Here is a 22,546-nt window from a genome sequence, read left to right on the forward strand (position 1 = left end):
TGAGCTGTGCGACCGATCTGGCCCGTCAACCGCGTACGCCTCTGCAGGTCTCGTGGAGATCGTTCTTGAATCCCGCGCGCCCCTCCACCGATCGAGCATCGGGCTGTCGCTGCGTCGCCCCGTCGGGCCGCAGCGCCGCCCCGTGGTTCTCCTCGCGGCTGCATCGACTCGCGTGTTGCCGCTGCGTCGTCTCGTCGGGCCGCAGCGCCGCCACCCCGTGGTTCTCCTCACGGCTGCATTGACTCGCGCGTCGCCCCTTCAGGCCGTAGTGTCGCGATACGCGGTCCCTGCCGCCGCCCCAAGGTCGTCCCCCGCGGTTGCATCGACCCGCGCTCCGCCGCTGCACCGCCCCTTCGGGCTGTAGCGCCGCGGCCCGCGGTCCCCGCGACCGCCCCGAGGTCTTCCGCCGTCGCCCCGACCTGCCCACCGCCGCTGCGTCGCCCCTTCGGGCCGCGGTCCACCGCCGTCCCCGCGCGTCAACTTTCCGTGGTATGCGCCGCGCCGCCTTCCTTGCGCGGGAACGCCACCGTCCGCGCCGGTCTCCGTCACGCCGTCAGGGTTCTTCGCCTACTTCGAGCACCGCCGCTGCACTCCTAACCTAGCCGCCGCCACCGCTCTTCTTCGGCCGCCGCCGCCGCCCGTCCACCCCGTTCGTCTTCATCCAGCACCAGCTCATCACCAACGTCGTCGTCATCTACCCCGACCACTTCGTCTACTCCGACCACCGTCGGCGACATGGGCCCCCGCCGATTGGCGCCGCAACCGTCGTCGAGTCATCTTCTCTGCTGGCCCTCTGACTCCTCGACATGGCATACAGCTCGTGCACGTCCCTCGTCTACGCATGCCCGGTGCTGGCAACACCGATGCGTGCCTTCGTCCATGAAGTGACCCCGGGCCTGGCAAGCCTGGTGCGGTGCTTTGTCAACTTGGTCTTTGTCCATCTACGCATGCCTGGTGCTGGCAACACCGACGCGTGCCTTCGTCTACGACGTGTTCCGGGCTCCACGGCGACTTCCTCGACACCAGTCACCCCGACTCGACATCGACCACGGCATTCTTTGCACGGCTACCTCGACCACGGCTCCACCACCCACGCTCTCGGCTACATCGACAAATGGTACAAAGGGCTACCGCCTGCTTGAGCAACCTCGTCGGTTTCCACTCCAGCCACGACTCCGCAATGCATCGACCGTTACGACTATGGGGGATGTGTCCGTTGGCTTGCCTTCGGATTCTTCTCCAGTCCCACCGTCTGCGTCGCTACCATTGTGACTGCGGGAGATGTTGAGTACAAAGATTATTAGGAAGTATATAGGATAGACTAGGATTTGGTCCTGCCTTGTGTTGTACTCCAAGTTGGTCTTTGTACTCCTATTTATATGCCCACGAAGCTCGAGCAATACAACAAACTATTCCACTAAATCCGGAAGGTGCATGCTGCCATGCACGCTCATGCACAAAAAGGTGTCCGCTGCAGAAAATAAATTGCCAGTAGAACGTGCCAAATTAGGTCAAGTTAGCGTACGAAGACGAAAATTTTGAAAAATACAACAAACTATTCCACTAAATCCAGAAGGTGCATGCTGCCATGCACGCTCATGCACAAAAAGGTGTCCGCTGCAGAAAATAAATTGCCAGTAGAACGTGCCGAATTAGGTCAAGTTAGCGTACGAAGACGAAAATTTTGAAAAATATAGCAGCAGCTACACTTTGCCGGTTAAAGACTGGAACCAGGAAGGGAGAAAAGTACCAAGCGCCAGCTCTTGCGCGGCGTAGAACCGTGCCGAAACAATGTACCCAGGCGGTTAAGAAGCGACAGCGAAACGGCAGCAGCAGCAGCAGCAGAGACGATATAAATGTGGAACACAAGAAATAAAAGCACGTTTGGCTTACCCTTAAGCAGATACTTGTGCAGAAATCACTATCCAATCATGAAAAAAAAACTGTCGAAACGAAGCAACAGAATATGTGGTTTATCTTAGAGACGTACACTGTCAGCTGTTCTGGGTACAAAATTTCTGGATCTATTTACATTTTGATCAGGCCTCGGCGGCAACAGCGTACAACACAATAAATGGGCAACCCCGTGTATCACTATCACACAGGCTCAGGAAACTTCCGTGTTCATCAGCGCGTGTTTCTCAACAAAACAGGGCCGCTGTAGTACCGCTCAAATAGGGCTCTAAGCCTCTAAGTTATTGGAGTATAATGTCCGGCCCTCTCTTTTAGATCGGTTTTTTGGTTGCATTGGCTAGAGCATGCATTTGTACATGGTATCAGAGCCAAAAGATCTCGAGTTCAAGACCCGACTGGCGCAATTAAATTGCAGCCCACTTTCGGTCCACGTTTAGGCCTGAAGAAGCCACACGTGAGGGGGAGTGTTGACGTATAATGTACTGCCTAGTCTCTTCCATCAGATCAGTCTGATGGATGTGCATAAACTTACAACCAACAGGTTCAGGGTTCAAAACCCAGTAAACGCAATAAATAATTGCGGCCTGCCCCCGCTTCCGCTGCCCACGTCATATAGCTCGAAAGGAGCATAAACGTGAGGGGGAGTGTTGGAGTATAATGTCCGGCCCTCTCTCTTAGATTGGTTTTTTGGTTGTATTGGCTAGAGCATGCATTTCTATATAAGTGAGTAGGCAAAACCGCAAAAGGCGCACATCAAAGTTTCAAAGGAATAGCGCTATCGCCGATCTGACACCCTATGGCTAAATCGGAGCACATTGGTACTACAAGTGATACAGTGTGGCAAAATTGCTACCGGAATCGTGTTAGCTGCCGAACCCAAATGGCGATTTACTCCTGCTGCCACCTTCGCCGTACTGTTCGTTCCATTTTCTTAGCTCGTTCATGCTCGTGGCATCAAAAGCAACGGATGGGCTCACCTGCACAGTGAAAATGAAAACAATCAAACATGAAACATTAAATATTCTCGGGAGTGCACAGCACAGTCAACAGACAGTTGGTTTCTAATTACCTTGGCTTTTGCTTGGACAAAGTCATCCAGCTTCAAGGACCTTAAAGAAGTTTTCGTACTGCCCGCAGCCCCCTAAGAGACAGTGATAACCAGGTGAGCAAAGACATGAAGAGGAAGATCCATGGTGAATAAACGCAGAATGCAACAAGTAATACTGAAAGGAAGGAAATGCCACCTTCTTTTCTTCTTCTAGCAGTTCATGAACTGGCCTGTATGCTGCAGCTACGCATAGGTTCTGCAGAAAATGCACACGAGTTACACACAGGTGAAGTAAGTGGACAGCAGATAATTTGGTACACGAGGGAGAAGAATAGAACAGCTGTGGATGGCTTGAGCATGATACCTTCAAGTCACTCCCAGAGTAACCTTCTGTTGCATTGGCTAGTTCGTCAAATCCAAATTCACATTCTATGTTTTCTTTGGCAAGTAATATCTTGAGAATTTTCATCCTATTCTGCGCATCCGGAAGGTCCACGTATATCCTGCAGGTCATGTTGACATATCATCACATTTAAGTCACTCGAGCCAAAATAATACTTTCCCAGGCACAACACAAGCACATCAATGCAGATTTTACCTCCTAGGCAAACGACGTATTACAGCGTCATCTAGATCAAATGGACGGTTTGTTGCACCAAGAATAAGGATCCTTTGACTGTCTTTGGACCTTAGACCATCCCAAGCTGCCATAAATTCATTGCGCATCCTTCTCGTTGCTTCATGCTCCATTGCACCACCCCTTGCACCAAGTAAGCTGTCAACCTACCATTAGCAAATCAAAATTGTATGGGTCAGGAGATTCCGCATGACCTGTCGAAATGATAAGGATGCCGTCCTGAATATAAAACACCTACTTCAGTATGTTTGATCAAATGAAAACTCACCTCATCCACAAATATGATAACAGGAGCTAGCCGACTTGCAAACGAGAAAAGGGCTTTGGTGAGCTTCTCAGCGTCTCCAAACCACTGTTGACAGAAAATGATGGAAGTGAATTAAAGTTGTCAAATAATGGATACTCCCTCCGTCCGAAAATACGTGTCATCAAAATGGATAAAAAGGGATGTATCTAGAACTAAAATACGTCTAGATACATCCCATTTTATTCATTTTGATGACAAGTATTTCCGGACGGAGGGAGTACATTCCAGGAAAAGAAAATTCACACAAGAGATGAACTTCGATATTTGGCTTCATTGTTTCATGTAAAGCAGCAGGCCGCACTCGCAGCGGGGAGAAACTGTAGATCAATGCAGTGCTGAATAGAGAGATTTGACTATCACTATAGTACCAGCATATTACATGGAAAGGTGGCAGACTAGTGCAATCTGACAAAACCATAAATGGTTACTGCCAGTCTTTGTTTACAAAGATAATGTCCAGTATTGCTGTATTACACATCCAACGAAGTGTTCTGGTTGCTTCAGGTATGCTGCTATCAGTCTGCAACTAACAGTACATTTGATACAGGAGGGGCCAAGGGAGCTAACCACGCAATTTTTTGTGAACTGAAAAAACATAAAAATGGTGCAGGATATGGTCGAATAGGAGAACAGACTCTTCAGGTAATATAGAAGCAATTCATCATTAACATTCCATTCAGTTGTCACATAATATAACTCCCATACGCCGAATTCAAATATATTTACCTTTGACGTGAGACTAGAACCAGTTATGCTGATAAAATTTGCTCCAGCTTCTGTCGCAAGTGCCTTTGCCAAAAGAGTTTTTCCAGTTCCAGGAGGCCCAAAAAGCAATATTCCTTTGCAAGGCTGAACAAAGGTCCATACAGATACATCATGTTAAACATACAACTATGAAAAACATAAAGATATGCATACAGAAATACACATCTAAGAAAGCAAACTAGGATTTAGACGTTTCTTCAGAGATATTCTAATTTTATAGGAAGTGCTGTAAGAATTCTAGCAGTGTTTTTTCATGGAGGAACTTGATTTATGAAGTTGAGTTGTGTTGTATGGCATAAAATGGCATCACATTAGTACCGCTACAGCAATTTATCCTGAATCCCTAAAGCATGAAGTTATAAGCATGTAATATTTACTGTTAATGGTATTGGATATCAGGAATTAAATTACTGTAGGAAAAAGGAAAACCCTCTAGCCTGAGGCTTGGTTAAGGATAGCAACCCGATCCATTGTTTCATCTACTGCAGACTTGCAATGCTAGTGCTGGCTCACTAAAAAAATTCCAACTCACTAGACTAGAGGACCAATTATGTACGTTTAGGATTTTCTTTTCTCTGCTTTAGTAGACATCCACAGGAAAACCTCTCCGCTAAAATCTCCGTAATCATTAACTATAAAACAACATCAGGTAACATTGAGTATTAGCTGAGCACTAAACAAACTTCCAGAGGCATAGCACCAAACACCCCATGAAAATCACAAGTACCTTTTTTATTTAGAAGTTAGGAATTAAAGATAAAACTAAGGTTCTTTCTGTGTTGGGATACTAATTCAATGTTGCCTGGCTATAAATTGGCAGTCACAGTAGTTTGTAAGCCCATATGGAACAAGGGATCAAATTCGGTATTATGAAGCCCAAAATGCTACAGGTACATATGAAAATGCAAACGGAAAGCATTATTACCCTTAGCAAGTTCCCACGCGAGAAAAGCTCTGGTCTCCTCATTGGAAGAGTAACAAGTTCATCCAGTGTCTTCTTGACATCCTCAAGAGCGCCAATATCTTCAAATTTAACTCCAATTTCATGGGGAGGTACAACTGCTGATATGAAATTGCGCTCAAATTCATCTTTTGCCAACATCTGCAGCAAGACACACTTTGAGGTTGGACATCATCACAGCATAATCTTGCTACATAAGGACAGGCATGGTTAACTCCAAGGAACAACCAAACAACTTAAATTACCTTCATGTTTTCAGAAAGTGACTTAGTTGAAGCCTCCAGCTCCCTTAGCCTCTCGATTGCTAGGTCCAGACTTCAATCAAAGAAGAAAAGATATCAACAGTCAGTGCCCAGCCATAGATACAACTGAATGCCCAGACAACTGAGGGAACACCTCTCACGGGGAATGACTAGCTTGTCACCCTTTATGGAAGGGTTAATCGCTGACGACAAATAGTGACTTCTAGCCCATCCAATGACCTTCTCCGCTCCTGCATCCACATACAAAATTACAAATGCATGCAGCAAGTAACTGTCCTGCTCCAACTTAAGACGCTTTAAGTTCTTTGATGGTGTGATAAAAGTTCATCACCATGCAGTCATACACCCACAAGCACCTGCAGCAACGAGAAAACAAATACAAACATATTTCGAGGATACAACTGGCAAGGGATGGCTGTTGCAGCTTGTTGACCACGATATTGTGGTTGGATCTAGCAACTGCAGCATTTCAGCAAGTAAGGATTGAGAAATGAGGAGAGGGTCTCCTTGGCCCGATTGCCATTTAGGACTGATGGGGGAACTTTGGTGATCGCCAACGACAAGTCGTGTAAACAAGGTGGCATGCCATGCAGCTGCATCCTACACCATTGTATACCGATGATGTTGGGGACTCCAACCACAGTGACCAGAGATTGATGATTGAAGATGGTAAGGAGCATCCAGTGTAAACCCTAGGTAGTTCAGATCTAGAATTCAACTAAAGAACGAAGGAAGGAGAAACAGACAGAGAAGTTGACGCCTGTGGATTATTAACCCATGTCGCTGCCCAGATCCGAAGGTGCCGAGCTATGATGATAAACACTAATATCAACAAGGGAAAAACAACTCCACACTGGGAGGAGTAACCTCGAACACAAAAACCAGTAGCCTAAAAACTAGATCAACTAGTAAAACTGTATACAAAGTAGACCCCATGCCGTTAGCTATGCCAGCGGTCAGCTGGAGAGGAATGGGGGATATGGTAGGAATATGGGGGATTCGTAGGGAAAAGGAAGGCAGAGAAAGAGAAAGTCCAGAGCAGACTAGAGGAATTTATAAGCTGAAATAAAAGGTTGTACGTAAGACAGGTGAGAGGTGTTACATTCATTACGAGGGAGTATTAATTTTATTTAGCTTATAATGCCAATCATAAGGTGATGCAACTTCAAAATTTTGGGCCCATGCGCACGGACTGAGCACTGGTCATGTACTCCAGTTGCAGTTCAACTGGGATCAATATGCACAGTGCAAACAAAGGTTCCTTAACAAGAATAGCAATGTTGAGTTAGAACAAATGCATGCTAGTATGCCACCCAAACACCAGAACAATAATCATGTGCACCAATAAACTTGAAGCCGGACATTGTTTAATCCAAACTTTGTATGATCTATTCGCACATAAGCAGCACTGGCAACCATGATTCAGGAAAAGGGGATATGCATCATAATATGGGTCCGGTTAGCAGACTTACTTTGCTTCGTCAGAATAATGCTCTCTAACTTCACATGCAACAGATTTTCACATGATAGCCCATGATCTTCAAGCACCTGCATTTACATGTCAGAACTTACACGCAAGCACTTGGGGAAGCGAATCAGTCGTTGTCATATGTAGGTCAACTGGTCAAGTAATGGAAATGAAAAGCAATTGACTAAATCTACTGATTAGAGCTCAAATAGCTTTTCCAATACCTTGTGCAATTCTACAAGGTTATGCCTTGAAACGATTATTTTTTTGTCCTCTGCAATCTGGTTATTGAAAACTCTCAGTTGCTCATCATCCTGAACATAAAAAGAAGTATCACACAGCTGTAAAGATAACAGCATCGTCCAAACTAGGAGGGCTTGTAGTTTGTACGTTTTCAGATCAGCAGGAGAGTGCAATCAACACTGAATAACATAATAGTACTTTTGGAGACTAAAATGGTGTAAACTTACCTTTGGAAAAGGAATATAGAATTTATTTCCGAAGAGTTTCGCTATGCCATTGGACTTTGAAGGCTTCCGCCCTTGTAGTCCCCCTACCAGCCTCTTCAAGGATGATGTCTGAAAAATACAAATTTCAACCAAGTACAAATTTTTAGCCATTGCTATGGCAATCCCACCATAAATGAAACCAACTCTCCAAGACATTATTGCAAAGAAAAGTAGCTCACAGGAACAATGTAAATTCGACTGCAGAACATCATGCAACAAGGCAGAGAATGACCCAATTATGTTTTCTACCTACTTCGCTAAGGTAGAGCATTTGTTAGGTTAACAATGAAAGCATTGCCGATGTTGGAGGTGCATTTAAATTGTGGTGGCTTCATAAAAGCACTTCCATTATGCTAGTTTTTGACATATAAACTTACGGCAAGACTCTTCTGATAGTTGTGACAGCAATATTTTACTAGATTTGATAATTATTCTCTGCAACCAACTAGATTTGATAACAATTCTCTGCAACCAACTGTAGATTTGTTAATCGTTCTATGCAACTATCTACAGTTTAGTGCAGTGCAGTACAGTAACAGCAACCTGCCACCAGGCAGTCTTTGCCAGACCTGTCTGGAGTTGGGCACCTGGTAAGGCCGGCCAACCTGGATCAGCTAAGACAAACATTGTTTCGACCAGGTCTGGCCAGGCCTTGCTTGCTAGCAGGCTTATAATGTTGCACTTACTCTCACCTTGATGTGAGGTCACGCAAGCTAGCATACCAAGCGGTCAACTGCTAACTTATCCAGCTATATCAAACCTATCCCTTACTCTATGCTAATAATGTGGGATGAGCACAATGAACAGAGCCCATGGGAATATTTAGCAGGTTAGGTTAAGCAATGTATACATGTTATCAATGCTAAAGTTTCTTTCACTCCCAGAGTTACCCACCACTGGTAACACAAAACAAATGAGGGAACGGCCAAATGAGGATACAAAAGAGCAAGGGAAAATAGCATGATACTTTTGCAGGTCTCTTCAGTTTGAAGACCTCATAGATGCAATAAACTAGCCACATACTGTGCCATAACTAATACCTAGATGGCTAGATGAGCACAAGAGACAATTAAAAAGCTAGATGGGAGAATGAGGATGTTTTCTCAATCAGTTATAACAGAGAGAAACTACGAAACAAACACATATTCTTGAATAGATTAGCAAGAAATTACCAGTGGAGACAGGCGAGAGAGATTGTGAAACATCAGCGCCTTCTGTATTTTTTCATAACAAAAGTAAGAAAAGAAATATATATAATAGAATGCAAGAAGGTGAGAATGCGACTAGATGAGTTTCTATTGCTTACTGGATCTTTATCCTTGGGTGCTGCCTCGAGTATGTTCTGCCCACATATCAACACTAAAGGTCCATTAAGCTGGTCAAACATTTCCTCTACCTTTTCGATAAACTCTCTGCGATTTGATCTTGGAACTGCCCTAGAAAGCCACTGTGAACTGTCCGGAAAGTAAACAATGGCTGGTTGAAGAGATGGCAGTGCCTATTTGTACAAGCAAAGGGAATCCAGAAGAGGTAAGTTTACTGAGCAGACCAGATGGAATGGACACTGCAATTGCAGCACGCAAGCATAACACCAAGTGTACCCAGCATAGAATGGTGGTCAAAGCTATGCAAATGTATGCATGCACAAAGACAAGAAATGTCAAGGAAAAAATGTTCCATACAAAAGATATTGTGTGAAATTACCTCACAAAATGCTTCCATCGCGATATGCCAATCTTCCGCCTCAGTGTCATGGTCAAGCACAATATCCTGAGCTAAAATTACAAAACAAGATCATTGTTAAAATTGCAGAGTATCCAAGCTGAATGTAGATATGGATGCTTCAGAATAGAAACATACTGTCAACCCAGCAAACTGATGGTTTAGCATCTTGCTCTTTGTTAGCTTCATCATTTTTACCATCATCCAGCTTCTCCTCAGGAGGGTCAAATAAAACAGCCACTTGATCACCATTGATCTCGTATATCTCTCCACGCTGTCCATTTGATAAAGTTCTGCGATTTTAACAGTTCGAAGAATGTTGAATTATAAAAAAAATCATAAGGAAATAGTGAATTTTAAGAATGTTCAGCGATAAGCTTACAATATCGTAAGACATAAAAATATGAAACCAAATCATTATTCATCAGAAACAATGCCGACGTGGACTACTGAGATGAACAGAAGCATAGTAAAAATCAAACTAAAGACGCATAAATTATATGTATAAGCACAGCAAAGCATTCAACAGAACTTGCAGAAGTTTCCGAATATGCCCACGAACAACATATGGTTCCAACTCAAGATTTTTATTGACCCATATTGTTGAAATGAGAAACTTCAAAAATTAGATCTACCCATATAGATAACAACTATCCAAAGGCATGAAAAGCTAAAGATGCAGACAGACATGAAATAAGGCATGCAGACAAGCCTTCTTAATCTATTCGGGAAAAGATTTATCCACCCACCTGCCGCTAATAAAGGTAAAGGATTCTGCTGCTCCCTCTTGAGTTGGTATTTTCCCCAAAATGACCCTGTGATATGAGAGATGATATGCATCATGATAAGTGAAAGAAGCTCAATTAGTAAGACGGTCCATAGCTACGTTAGATGACAGAGAATGAACACTGCAAACATGTGCTACATGCCCTCCCGACACCAGGCACCAACCTCGCCAGCATTACTAATGCAAAAGCATGCATGCAGAGAGAACTAACAACACACACACAAGAACTCAAATGAACAAACATGCAACTATGCATACACCTGGATCAGCAAGTACCCAGGTGGCCAGTCCTACCGCAAGACAACCAACAACAGGAACGGACTAACAATATGTGAACTTCATGGTGAAACTCATCACATCATATAACACATAGCAGTCATGTGATGGTCTGCGCATGGATGCATCAATCCATGCATGATGCCATGGTCAGCTAAAAGGCACATGTATTGCTTAGCCTTTAAAGTAGCAAATCAAGTGAGGTACAATACATGAGTCTAATAAGTTGAAAGAAGTTTAATGCAAAGGAAGAAATATCATGATAAAAGTGGCTTAAACCAAAAGGAGAGCAGAACTACCAACAAGTACCTGTGATCTGCTTCAACAAGCACTGACTCTCCAACATACTTCACCCTATCACCTGAAACAGTGATGAGGAAAGTAGGTGATGTCTTCATACAGAGTACGGTACGTATTAAAATGGTCAAGCCTGAATTTCATATTCACCAATAGGTACAATCCTATGAAACTTAAGCAAGTGGTATAGCTGAATTATATTGACCTCATTCTCATAAAATAGCTGGAGTACTGAACTTCTTGTCAATACAAAGAGCTAACGGCGTGTTTGGTTGGTATACTAAGGCTGCCACAACACAAGTTAGGCAAGTTTGACTGAGTTAGTCCCCTGTTTAGTTTGCTGCCACACTTGTGGCAAGATTCTTTTCATGCAATCTAGACCCCACATGTCATTGACTCAGAAAAATGTGGCAAGATTGCCTAAAGTGTAGCGTCAATTTTGATCGCCAAACCTTAGCCATGTATGGCAAGAAAGTGTAGCAAATGTTGGCAAATTTAGTCTCTGAACCAAACATGTCTTAAACTTTGAAGGAAAGTTGTTTGCGTAGAGAAGTTGATCATTCAAGTGTTTTGTGGCTAGTGAAGCTTCGGTTTACCTTGACAAAGAATAAGTGAATAACACTAGAATGCAACTGGCTACTGGCTATATACATTGTTCACGATCTGGCTGACAACCATTTATCTACTGCAGAACATTGTACCACAGAAAACAGAATGTGATAATTCAAGATGAAGGGATTGAATATTATCAGATGGGCATGTACTTAACAAGCAATTAGACCTGAGTTAATTCCCATAACATGACATATTAACCTACGGCAGAGCTTAGCCTGTAACTTCCACAGGCAATAGGTAGGTTCGTTCCACCAAGGGGGGAAGTGGCTACTTACCAAAATAAGACCAATTATCAGTGTCATGATTAACAATGTTATCTAATCTGCAGCCAACATTGGGGAAAACACTCAAGAAAAAAAAACTTAGTTATGTACCTTTTTGGAGAGGCCTTTTCTCTTCTTCAGGCGACTCAGCGGTGGATTCTTCTGCTGCTGAAGAATTTTCTTGCGCACTAACAACTCTCTAAGACAAGAACTCAAGGTATAAGTTGTAAGCCAGAATGAGAAGCAAACACAAGAAAGGAGGAAAACGGGTTCAACATTAATTAGCATGTCAGTAGAAAAGATGGAAACAAGACCATCACATGAGACTGACACTATTAGAGGCAAAATCGCTAATCAGAAATTTACTACAAGACACTAATATCAACATTAAGCCTTTTATACTATTTACTATTTTGCAGCAAAAAACTCTTTGTTTGTAGGTCTTCCACCCCTGATTTTTTAAATAATTGTTATAGATACAAAGTAAAGGTACACCGCTCAGTATTCAAATAAAAAAAAAGGAGCAAGATGGCAGGCATTATCAAATGTCATGTTTTAATACTATATGATTTGGCAGCATAACAGAAATAAACACCTTGGCAAATTCCTCAAGAGTGCGCGGAACTAACTTCTTGAGGTTCTCCACTGATTTGCCAACTTCGTCGTCGTCACTTTCACCAGACTTAGCTTCATTATAATCTTCATCTTCCCCTTCTGATTCTGAGCCTTCATCTTCTGACTCCGCCTGACCATTCTCTTCCTCACTCTCTGAACAATCTTCACCATTATCCTACAAGGTGAGCCATTAGGTTTGCCCACAGAACTGCAGTCTTAAGCTTCTAAAGTAGGCGAAGATTAACTTACATATGGAGCTAGAACACTGCTGTCCAGAACCAACAATGGCACGTGTAACTCATGGGCAATTGCTCTTACCAATCTCTCCCGGTAAAGCTCAGTTCCTGCAATAAATGCAAAATCTCATCATCCCTGCAAGCAGAATGGCACACATTTGGAAGAAATTGTCATCCTTCCTGCACAACACCTGACAAGCTCTGGAGCAATATCCTCCCACCGGACGACTGCAGCCGAGAACCGTACTCCAAAGTAGCATCCCTGTTCCGCAGGTGTGATGCCACACACTCGGTCAGCAGCTGCTTCGCATTCTTACTTGCAACCCAAAGGAGAGGCGGTGAAATGCAAACTGAGTTAGTCCACGCTAGGGAGGAAAAACACCAAGCAGGTGGCGTGCGTGCGTGCGTTCCATCGTGCTTACTCGACGTAGTACGGGAAGTTGCTCCACGTGAGGCTGCTCTTCTCCCAAGGCACAGCGCGGCGCAGAAACTCGTTGCGGAAGCGCTCCCGTTTGGTGAGGAACGGCGACTCCCGCCTCTTGCAGCCGGTGACGAACCGCTCGCCGCTCAGCCACTCCTGTTGGTCCTTCTCCCCGAGCCGCGCGTGCTCCTGCTGGTTGCTGCTGCCGCCGCCGCCACTCCCCGCAGCCGTCTCCGCGCTCCCGACACCCTCCTTCGAGCTGTAGAACCGGCAGAGCCGCCCCCCTTCGCTGAACGGCAGGCGCGGCGCGCCCAGCCTCCGTGCCCCGTCGGGCGCGCCAAATCCCCCGGCGCCACCGCCGACGGTCGCGGGGGTGGCTAGGGGGACGGGACTGCGAGACGGCGGAGGGCGCAGGAGGCAGCGCAGCCGCATGGCGCGATGCATCGCGGGTCGCGTCGGGCGAAGCGACGAGGGATCCGCGAGCGGGCTAGGTCCCGGGTTAGCGCATGCGGCGGCAGGATGGTGAATTCTAGGGTGTGCTGTGAGTGGCGGCGCAATGGCTGATAGGGTTGCCCTGGTTGCGCTGGCGGCGGCGGCGGTGGTGCACAGCAGCGGCGGCCAGGTGAGGAGGGCCGCGGCGGCTGCACGGGACGGCGATTTGCGTGACTAGCTTCGCTGCGGCCTTGGGTCGGCGAGTTCCGCGTCGCTGGTGGGCCGTAGTGTGGGTTTGGGTTAGGTGGGCTTAAGATGATGTAAAATTCAACAGCACCGAAACACGCTCCGGTCGGCCCGCTGGTACTTTCACAGACCTAGCCCACCAGGTGGGTTAGGTGGGTTTACACATTTAACATTTTTGCAAATGCTTGATAAACATTTTTCAAGTACAAGATTAACATTGTTTGAATACATTGTCAAGATTTTTTCTATACACATTAAAAAATGCTTGATTAACCTTTTTTAAATACAATGTTAACATTTTTGGAATATATGGTCAACAGTTTTTATGTACACACTTACATTTTTTAATTCTTGATTAATTTTTTTCAAATACTTGTTTAATTTTTTTTCTTAAAATGCTTGATTAATATTTTATAAATACATGATCAATTTTTTTAACACATTGTATATTTTTTTATATTTTTCTTATACATGAGAAACATTTTCTCTATACACATTTAACTTTTTCCAAACGCTTGGTTAGCATTTCTTTTCAAAAAATTTTATGTCAAGTGTTTTTTAATAAATTTATTTAGAATATTTGGAAGTATAAACAAAAGTAAAAGAAAAAAACAAATAAACATGAAAAAACACAACAACAATTGGGGCGGCTCATCTTGTGCTTTCCTTCACGCGAGGGTTCCCTGTGTCTCACGTTAAGCGAGACATAGGGGCGCCCATGCTAGATCTATGTACAGTTTCTATGTAATTCATCTTACGGGCTAATGTGGAACAAATCAATTGGGACGGGAGTAGTGGCTTGGCCCCACCCAGTTGAATTCAAGGGGTGAGGAGGAGAGAATTTATGATAGGTTTCGTAAATAGTTCATAGGTATAGAATTTTCACAAGTAAAATGTGCACCTAATCAATGGATGGCCCCCACGAGGGGCCTAGCCTTAGGCATCCCCCTCCAATGACTCCAAACACGGCCGGTGAGAGGCCGCCCTAGCCGATGACTCTGGGTGAGTCTATGTCTCGGTTGCTGCGAGACACAAGACCGTGGCGCTACAGAGAGTCGGTAATGGGCCGGCACCTTAACCATGTGTTTCGTCATGTTGACATCATGCTGCCATCATGTGTGTATCTTTTTCCTTTTCCTTTTGTTTAGATTTTAGAAAAACTAAATACATATATTACAAAAAATAATTTTGTTAATATGTGACATATAAAAAAATTCATGTGTTTAAAAAAAATTGATAGTTCCAACAAAACGTTATACATTGTAAAAAAAATGTTAAGAGCTGGATTTTGATAAACAACGGAGACACAAATTGAAATTGTTCTGGACTTCTGAAATGGTTCATCGAACAACTTGCGGGCATCGGGATAGTTACCCGTAAGGATCTCCCGTGCATGCTTCGTTTGCGTCCCGATGGACTGGCCAGCCACTGGTGCGGCGTTGAGGTCGGGGGCCGCCACCACGAGGAATGCCAGCGCAATTTCACTTATTACCGACGAGTCGTCTCGAGGCGACCCGAAGAAACGGGACGCACCCAGGTCGTGTTGAGGATGGAACCCATACGACGACGCCGTCGTCGAGGTGCGCCGTGACTCCGGATATGGCAGGCGGGTAACCGACGAGCCCATGTTGGCCGCGGCCACAGTGGCAGCGATGAGAATGGCCGGATCACCGCGAATCCCTAGCATGAGAAGGGCACGCTGCGTGGCCTAGGCGACAATGAGATCAGTCTCCGCATCGGCGTTCTTGGGCTGCGCGGCCTCGACTGCGTCACGGGCGGCGGCGACATCTTTCTGGTCTGCCACGACCTTCATCCGGCCGGTCCTCTTCGCCGTTTCGACGGCCCTCTACTTCGGCGTGAGCTCCTTCTTTGGGCGCATGGCATGGGCAGACATGTTGTTGGCCGTGGCGTCTGAGATGGAGGTTGCGACGGGGCTTGGGTGCATCGCCTATGGCGCAAGGGTGGGAGGATTTTGAGGAAGAGGGGGGAAATGGGGCGGACGTCCCATTGACGAACGGGTCAGGGGAGAACAGGGGGAGGGCGTCGTGGGCATCCGCGTCGACACAGACCCAGCCCAAATTTGGGCCGGAAATGGGTCACAACAGACAAATAACAATACACGTTCGTTTACGTCTCCGCATTTAGCTGGGTTTTTATCCGCGCGGATCGAAACGGACGCGGATGAAATGGGGCGCCCTGTTAGAGCTGACCTTAATGTCGGGAGAAGAAGAATCGGGTGGAGGATTTGCATCTGAGCGAAGATGGACGCTGGATGGTGGCGCTCGCGCAACACATCCTGGCCTTGGCCGGACGGATTCGCGCCCATGTTGAACTCGGATTCCGGATGCGCCTCCTTAATCCGACTGCTTGTAGTGGAGCTCGACTTCCAGGTTATAAGCGTACTACATCCACAAGAGAATCCATCGCTTTCCTCGATCGCCAACCTTCTGCCAACACCCGCGGGACAAGAGCACCACCTCTAGGTCACACAGAGGACAGAGCTCGTGTTCGCCGCCACGCCATGGCCGCACCCACGCAGACCAGCCCGCTCCGCCGGTGGAAGCGCTTCTTCCGCGCCTTCGACTGTGTGGACACCGCCATCAAGCCCTCCGACCCTGACCACTCACGCGACGAGCTCCGGCGCGCCAGGGTCGACGTCGTGGAGCAGCTCTGCAACGCCGCGGACGACGACGACCAGGCGGAGCGCCTCTGCGGGATCCTCGACGACCACATGGCGGAGTCCCTGGAGACGCTGCGGCTCGTTCCGGTGACGCCCCGCATGCTGGCTTCCACGGACCTCGCCAGGTCCGTCTGCGCGCTCCGCAGGCACGAGTCGGAGCGCGTCCGCGTCTTGGCCCGAGGCGTCGTGAGCGGGTGGAGGGCGTCGATGCAGGACGAGCTCGCCATGGTCAGAGACGCCCTGCGCAAGCTTGACAACGTCAGCATGCCGCAGACAACGGAGATCACCGTCGGTCAGCGGCAACATGTCTCCGCCGATTCTGACGTAGCCAAGACGAAGGCGCCGGTCATGAAGACGGCGGCAGTCACTATCAGAAAGGATGCGTCCGGTTCCGCCGGCGGGGACCCTGCTGGCCTCTGCTCCGAGGAGAAGATGGAAGCCGCGAAACGCAAGTTCCGCCAAGGTTACCGGGAAGCAGAGGACGCTAAACGGCTGCGCAGGACACGATTGGTGCAGGCGCCCAAGATGATGCAGCCAGTCAGGAGGTGCACCAGCTCCATGGCCAAGAAGGAAACCTTCGTGGTCAGGACGCAGCTTCACATGGCTTAGGGCTCTAACTCAAACAGTTGGAAAGATCTAAACTCGTGTCATCTCACTTTTTAATTTTTTGTCAGTATCCTTCTTTTCGAACATTCAGTACTGCAGTTGTAACTAGCATTACTGTAATGCAGTTGCTTGCTTGTGTGTTCTGTACATGATCTAAGGAAATTGATGAATTCGAAGTGAGATTCGGTTTTACAAATCTACTGACATGTTCAAAGAACTTGGGAAGAAATTGCTCGTCATGTTGGGAAAGATGTGTTTGTGTCAAATTGTGATTCTGCACATACCTAAGCAATCAATAAAGCTCGGCTTTTAGAACTTTGAGTTCTCATCTTCATGTTCAGACTTGCAGTCCAAGTTGCAATATGAATCAATTAAAATTGACAAAAATTCTCTTCTTGCTGTTTCTTGAGGTTTGCAAGTTGGATTGTACTCAACACAGATTGCATACAAAGCAGCAACAACTAAAAGCTGGACTAGGGCATTCCTAGTTTCATCTGAGTGTCAAATCACAAAACTTCCATGGTTTGAACTGGCATATATTAATTAGCTTTTGCCTTCTTCGGTTTATAGCAAGGTATTTTAAAGTAGACAGGTTCGTGAGCTCGTGGCATCCTTCACGTAGAGGTAATAGTTATATGATTCCCCTTTCATACACGACGCAGTGGCATTACTGGCATTCAGAACCCTGATTTGGTTCATATCCACATACCAGGAGAGCCAATCATCACACTTCATAGTCACCAATGATAAACAACTACAGGGACTCACACCCCTCTCTGCATCCTTTCTATTGCCAAATGATTCATAATACCTGGACTTCAAACTAGACACGCGGTGTCCCGCCACAATGTTGACTCACGGAATCTTACAAAATGACCAAACAATTGCTGATTTGGGTTTCACCACATTGGCTTGACACAAAAATTCATCCTCCATCACCGAATTTGCAACCATCGTGTTTCCTTGAGAGTCAACAACGATAACGTCAAAATGTTCCGGTATGGTATTTGGTCGAACACTTGCCAGATGTGGCGCCCATCATGGACGGTGGCGATATGGGCAGATGGTACCTTGGCATCGGTGGGATCCATGGCGGAATGTTGGCATAGGCGAAGGCGGTCAGGTGTCTAGTTGGAGCGGCGAAGGTTCGACAAGGCATCGGTGGTGGTCGGGGTGGTACAATGGTAGCGTCGGTCCCCGAGGGTGCGGATACGAAGCACCAGGGGGTGCGAAAAAGGGCTCTAGGTGGGGTATTTTTGTGGGCCGGCGGTGCCGGAGTACGACACCACGGACATCCGAACTCCTCCAAACCTCCATAGGTTTGATGCTAGTTTGCGGGAATTCAGACATCCATGCCGATCCAGATGATTTTGATAACCGTCATTGAATGGCGAAAAATGCCCAAACTACCTGGTCCAGACGTTTACGGGCGATTTTGTGATCTGTGTTGGACTTTCCCTAATTCCTTCTCGTCTCTCCACCTTCTGCCCGTGTGAAGAAATCCAACACGGGGAGGGGAAAACAAGTACTATTAGACAAGGATCCATGTCTGGCGAAGTATCGTTTGAAACCGTTTGGTGGTCGAAGTCCTTTTAGCGGAGCACGTATCTACCGGGTAAAGATCTACCATCTAACACTTTTTTAGAGATTCTTGCAAACCTTTTGCATCATATGGGTGTTATGCCATAAAAGAAGCAATACATGCCAGCCTTGTGTCATTGTGTTACCAAAGAGAAAGAGAGGTGTAGGGAAGGACGTTGCATGCATGCTTTCTATTCTTCCTCTCCCCATACATAAAACACGCTTTTTTTAAATGATATTTTAAACCATTCATAGCTTCTAAACCAAAATTCATTTTTTATATTATATATATTTGAATTCCTGGCAACAGGACCTTTTGAACAAGCTCAATTTCGAATACATTTCAAAATCATTTAAATTTCACTATTTCAGTTTCACATTAACAGTTGTGACTGTGAAATTTTAGTTTCATATTTCTGTATCACATTAATTAAAAAATATTTAAATAATTAAAATCAATGTTTTGAAATATATGATATGTTTAAATATCTAAAAATATATTAAAAATATATTTTCTAAAATAATCTGATAGATGAATGTTGTTGAAATGGATGCGGTACTGAAAGTGGTTATGGTATTTCAAAAAAAGTGTCCTGCTAACTGAAATGCATCTGGCATTGAAGTGCAAATGCTAACAAAGTGATCTGATAGTGAAGCATATGGTATTGAAATGCAGCTGGTAAAAAAAGTGATTTGGTATTGGAATGCCTCTGGTATCGAAATGCATACTATACTAAAATTTATCATCTGTATTGCAATGGACGTGGTACTAAATTTTATTAAAATGTTTTTTAAAGGTAGTACTGAAATTAAAACATGTGCATATTATCAAAATGAATATGGTACTGAAAGTGGTATGGTAATTAAAATGCATTTGGTATTGAAACTCATATGCCATCAATTTGATTTGATAGTGAAGCATCCAATATTGAAATGCATATGGTAACAAAGTGATTTGGTAATTGAAATGCATCGAATAACTAAGTTATTGAAACATTCGAACATAAAGTGATATATGAAATTCAACACACGAGTTGTCATACCCGTAAAGCAACACATGAGTTGCACCTGCATGGGCTGGCTTTGGGTCAGACGGGACACGGAATAAAATCATCACGCGGCCCATAGAACAAAGCATCGCTGGTACATGCTGATACAATTTATGACCACCCCAGGAAAGCTATGGGCAAAGGAGGCATCGGCAAGGCTTATAAAATACAGTTGTTGGCAACATACGAAGAAAATCCTACGCATGCGATGGACGAAAATTTATGATATATAAATAAATATAGATACAGATAGTCAGATATAGATATAGATTGATATAGATATAGTTTAGATATAGATATAGATATATCATGAAAAAAATATAGATATAGATATAGATTAGGTATAGATATGAAAAAGGAAAGGATATGGCCCCAAAAGTGGATTGTTTCCTCTGACTTTCGCACTACCCAAGTTAGTGAGAGCCACTATAGTATATACTCCCTCCGTTCATTATTGTAAGATGTTTTTAATTTTTATTCTAAATCCAGTGTATATGGACACGTTTTAATGTATTTATTCACTCAATTTAATTTGTGTGTAGTTTATATTAAAATATCCAAAACGTCTTGCTACCTATGCATAGGGAGGAGTGAACGGAGGAAGTACTATAAAATGCTCGAAGCTTGCTACCTTGCACATACGCTCAGTTGGCCACCCGAGTCACTGCTCACTGCTGCTACTGCCCTGCAAGTTCCGGCAATATTCAGCACGGCGCTTCCGTCTCCGCCCCGGTGACTTGCTAGCTCGTCGACGGTCCTTGCTGCGCCATGGAGGAAACCCCGCTGCCACTGCCACTGCCATTGGTACCTCGCGTCAGGCTCGGCACCCAGGGCCTGGAGGTGATTTCTCCCTTGCCCTCTCCACCGATTAACTATCCTCTCTTCTTGTTGGGCACCGAATCTAACTAACGACCCAACGACGAGGCTAGCAGCTGTCTAAGCTGGGGTTCGGGTGCATGGGCCTGACGGGCTCCTACAACGCCCCGCTCGGCGACGACGCCGGCGCCGCCATCGTCGCACACGCCTTCCGCCGCGGCGTCACCTTCTTCGACACCTCCGACTTCTACGGCCCCCACACCAACGAGACGCTCCTCGGCAAGGTGTGCTCTGTCCACTGATTTACCTCCTTTGCAGTGCAGACTAATCAAGCGTGTGTCTGTCTTTGTGCACCACAGGCGCTGAAGCAGCTGCCGAGGGAGCAGGTGCAGGTGGCTACCAAGTTCGGGATCCAGCAGTACGCGTACGACGAGGGCACGGGCACCGTCTGCGGCCGGCCGGAGTACGTGCGCGCCTGCTGCGAGGCCAGCCTGCGCCGCCTCGGCGTCGACTACATCGACCTCTACTACCAGCACCGGGTCGACACCACCACCCCCATCGAGGACACGGTCTCCTCTCTCCTCATCAGTCCCTTCATCCTGTTAATAACTGTGTATACAATGCATGAGTGTTTTCACTGGTGCGGTTGCTCACTGTAATTCCTGTGCTGAGACGTGCTTCTTCTGCAGATCGGGGAGCTCAAGAAGCTGGTGGAGGAGGGGAAGGTCAGGTACATTGGGCTGTCGGAGGCGAGCCCCGACACCATCAGGCGTGCTCACGCCGTGCACCCGGTCTCCGCGGTGCAGATGGAGTGGTCTCTCCGGGCTCGTGACATCGAGCCCGAGATTGTGCCGCTCTGCAGGTTTATTTTCTGCATTGCAAATTATACATACTTGTGAGATCACCATGCATAATGGGCAGTCCAAAGTGATTCTTCTGCTTTTATCTATGGACACCAGGGAACTGGGGATTGGAATTGTTCCTTACAGCCCGATCGGCCGCGGGTTCTTCGGCGGAAGAGGAGTCACGGAGCAAGTGTCTGATGAATCCAATCTGGTACCGAGACAGTCAAATGCTTCATTTGCAGCAGTCAGTTCTTTTCAGTTACATAGGCTTTGCTGTATCTTTCTCACAGAAAAGGCACCCACGGTTTTCAGCAGAAAACCTGGAGAAGAACAAGCATCTCTATCTGAAAATGGAAGAACTAGCCAGGAAGCACCAGTGCAGCCCTGCTCAGCTAGCTTTAGCTTGGGTGCTGCATCAAGGAGATGATGTGGTTCCCATACCAGGTAAATGTTGCAGTCCCTTCTCATGTCACCAAGGGGGGTGGTTTTATTGAGATCATAATTCTCATAGAAGGCGGAAATGCTCAAGATCGTCTTTCTTGCATGCATTCTGGTAGAAGTGAAATATTTCAGTTGCAGTCCAGCTTTATTTGGCAATGAATTTACTCTACAGTTTGTCCTGATGTTTGAATACCTCCAAACATGTGCTAATTCATAATTCTTGTCACTTCCAAGTTCCAAACGTGTGCATTAGCAGTCAAGTCCATTTTTCCAGTAGACTGGAATTTGATCACTGATAAATATGCTCTCTAATTTCTCAGGGACAACAAAGATCAAGAACCTGGACTCCAACATTGACTCCTTAAAGATAAAGCTCACCGAAGATGACCTGAAAGAAATTAGCAGCCAGATACGTGAAGAAGATGTGGCCGGTGGAAGGAGTTATACTTCCTTGGCGCATACCAACTGGAACCATGCAGACACACCAAAGAAGTAAAACTACAAAAAACGGTGATATGTGAGAATAAAACAGCCATGCCATCTACTCCCTATCTGTTATCATGCTAAATGGTGCTGCCTGTACCATGTGAATCTTCCGTGTTAAATAATGTACTGCAAATAAGAACATGTGCACTCTCTCCAGGAATCATGTAAATTTCTGTCTGCGCGCATAACAAAAGACCGAGACTGCAAGACGTGATTTGCTGTGCCCGTCCATCTTGGAAATATTAGAAACATTTGATAAA

At 45.8% G+C, this 22,546-nt stretch overlaps 3 protein-coding genes across 3 annotated transcripts; 2 read left to right on the plus strand and 1 right to left on the minus strand.

Annotated features, from left to right (window-relative positions):
* Positions 1 to 1,953: 1,953 nt before the first annotated feature.
* LOC109784067 (uncharacterized) lies at positions 1,954 to 13,797 on the minus strand. Its single transcript, XM_020342669.4, has 24 exons — positions 13,106 to 13,797; positions 12,875 to 12,999; positions 12,697 to 12,791; positions 12,428 to 12,622; positions 11,944 to 12,031; positions 10,967 to 11,018; positions 10,344 to 10,409; positions 9,733 to 9,887; positions 9,577 to 9,647; positions 9,179 to 9,370; positions 9,045 to 9,086; positions 7,834 to 7,941; positions 7,588 to 7,677; positions 7,368 to 7,443; positions 6,029 to 6,125; positions 5,878 to 5,947; positions 5,597 to 5,773; positions 4,633 to 4,755; positions 3,868 to 3,951; positions 3,561 to 3,745; positions 3,327 to 3,465; positions 3,159 to 3,218; positions 2,984 to 3,055; positions 1,954 to 2,891 (listed from the first exon to the last, which is right to left on the minus strand). Exons 1-24 carry the CDS (start codon positions 13,546 to 13,548, stop codon positions 2,778 to 2,780), a joined length of 2,919 nt encoding a protein of 972 aa, XP_020198258.1. The 5' UTR covers positions 13,549 to 13,797; the 3' UTR covers positions 1,954 to 2,777.
* A 2,148-nt stretch (positions 13,798 to 15,945) lies between these two features.
* Positions 15,946 to 17,071, plus strand: LOC123494879 (uncharacterized). Its single transcript, XM_045231357.2, has one exon. The coding sequence runs from the start codon at positions 16,055 to 16,057 to the stop codon at positions 17,069 to 17,071; it is 1,017 nt and encodes a 338-aa protein (XP_045087292.1). The 5' UTR covers positions 15,946 to 16,054.
* Positions 17,072 to 20,333: 3,262 nt separating this feature from the next.
* Positions 20,334 to 22,546, plus strand: LOC109784065 (probable aldo-keto reductase 1). Its single transcript, XM_020342667.4, has 7 exons — positions 20,334 to 20,538; positions 20,631 to 20,798; positions 20,874 to 21,083; positions 21,204 to 21,376; positions 21,474 to 21,570; positions 21,650 to 21,803; positions 22,121 to 22,546. The coding sequence occupies exons 1-7, from the start codon at positions 20,467 to 20,469 to the stop codon at positions 22,294 to 22,296; spliced, it is 1,050 nt and encodes a 349-aa protein (XP_020198256.1). The 5' UTR covers positions 20,334 to 20,466; the 3' UTR covers positions 22,297 to 22,546.

Source organism: Aegilops tauschii, chromosome 7 (assembly GCF_002575655.3).
Source record: "Aegilops tauschii subsp. strangulata cultivar AL8/78 chromosome 7, Aet v6.0, whole genome shotgun sequence".
NCBI lineage: Eukaryota > Viridiplantae > Streptophyta > Magnoliopsida > Poales > Poaceae > Aegilops > Aegilops tauschii.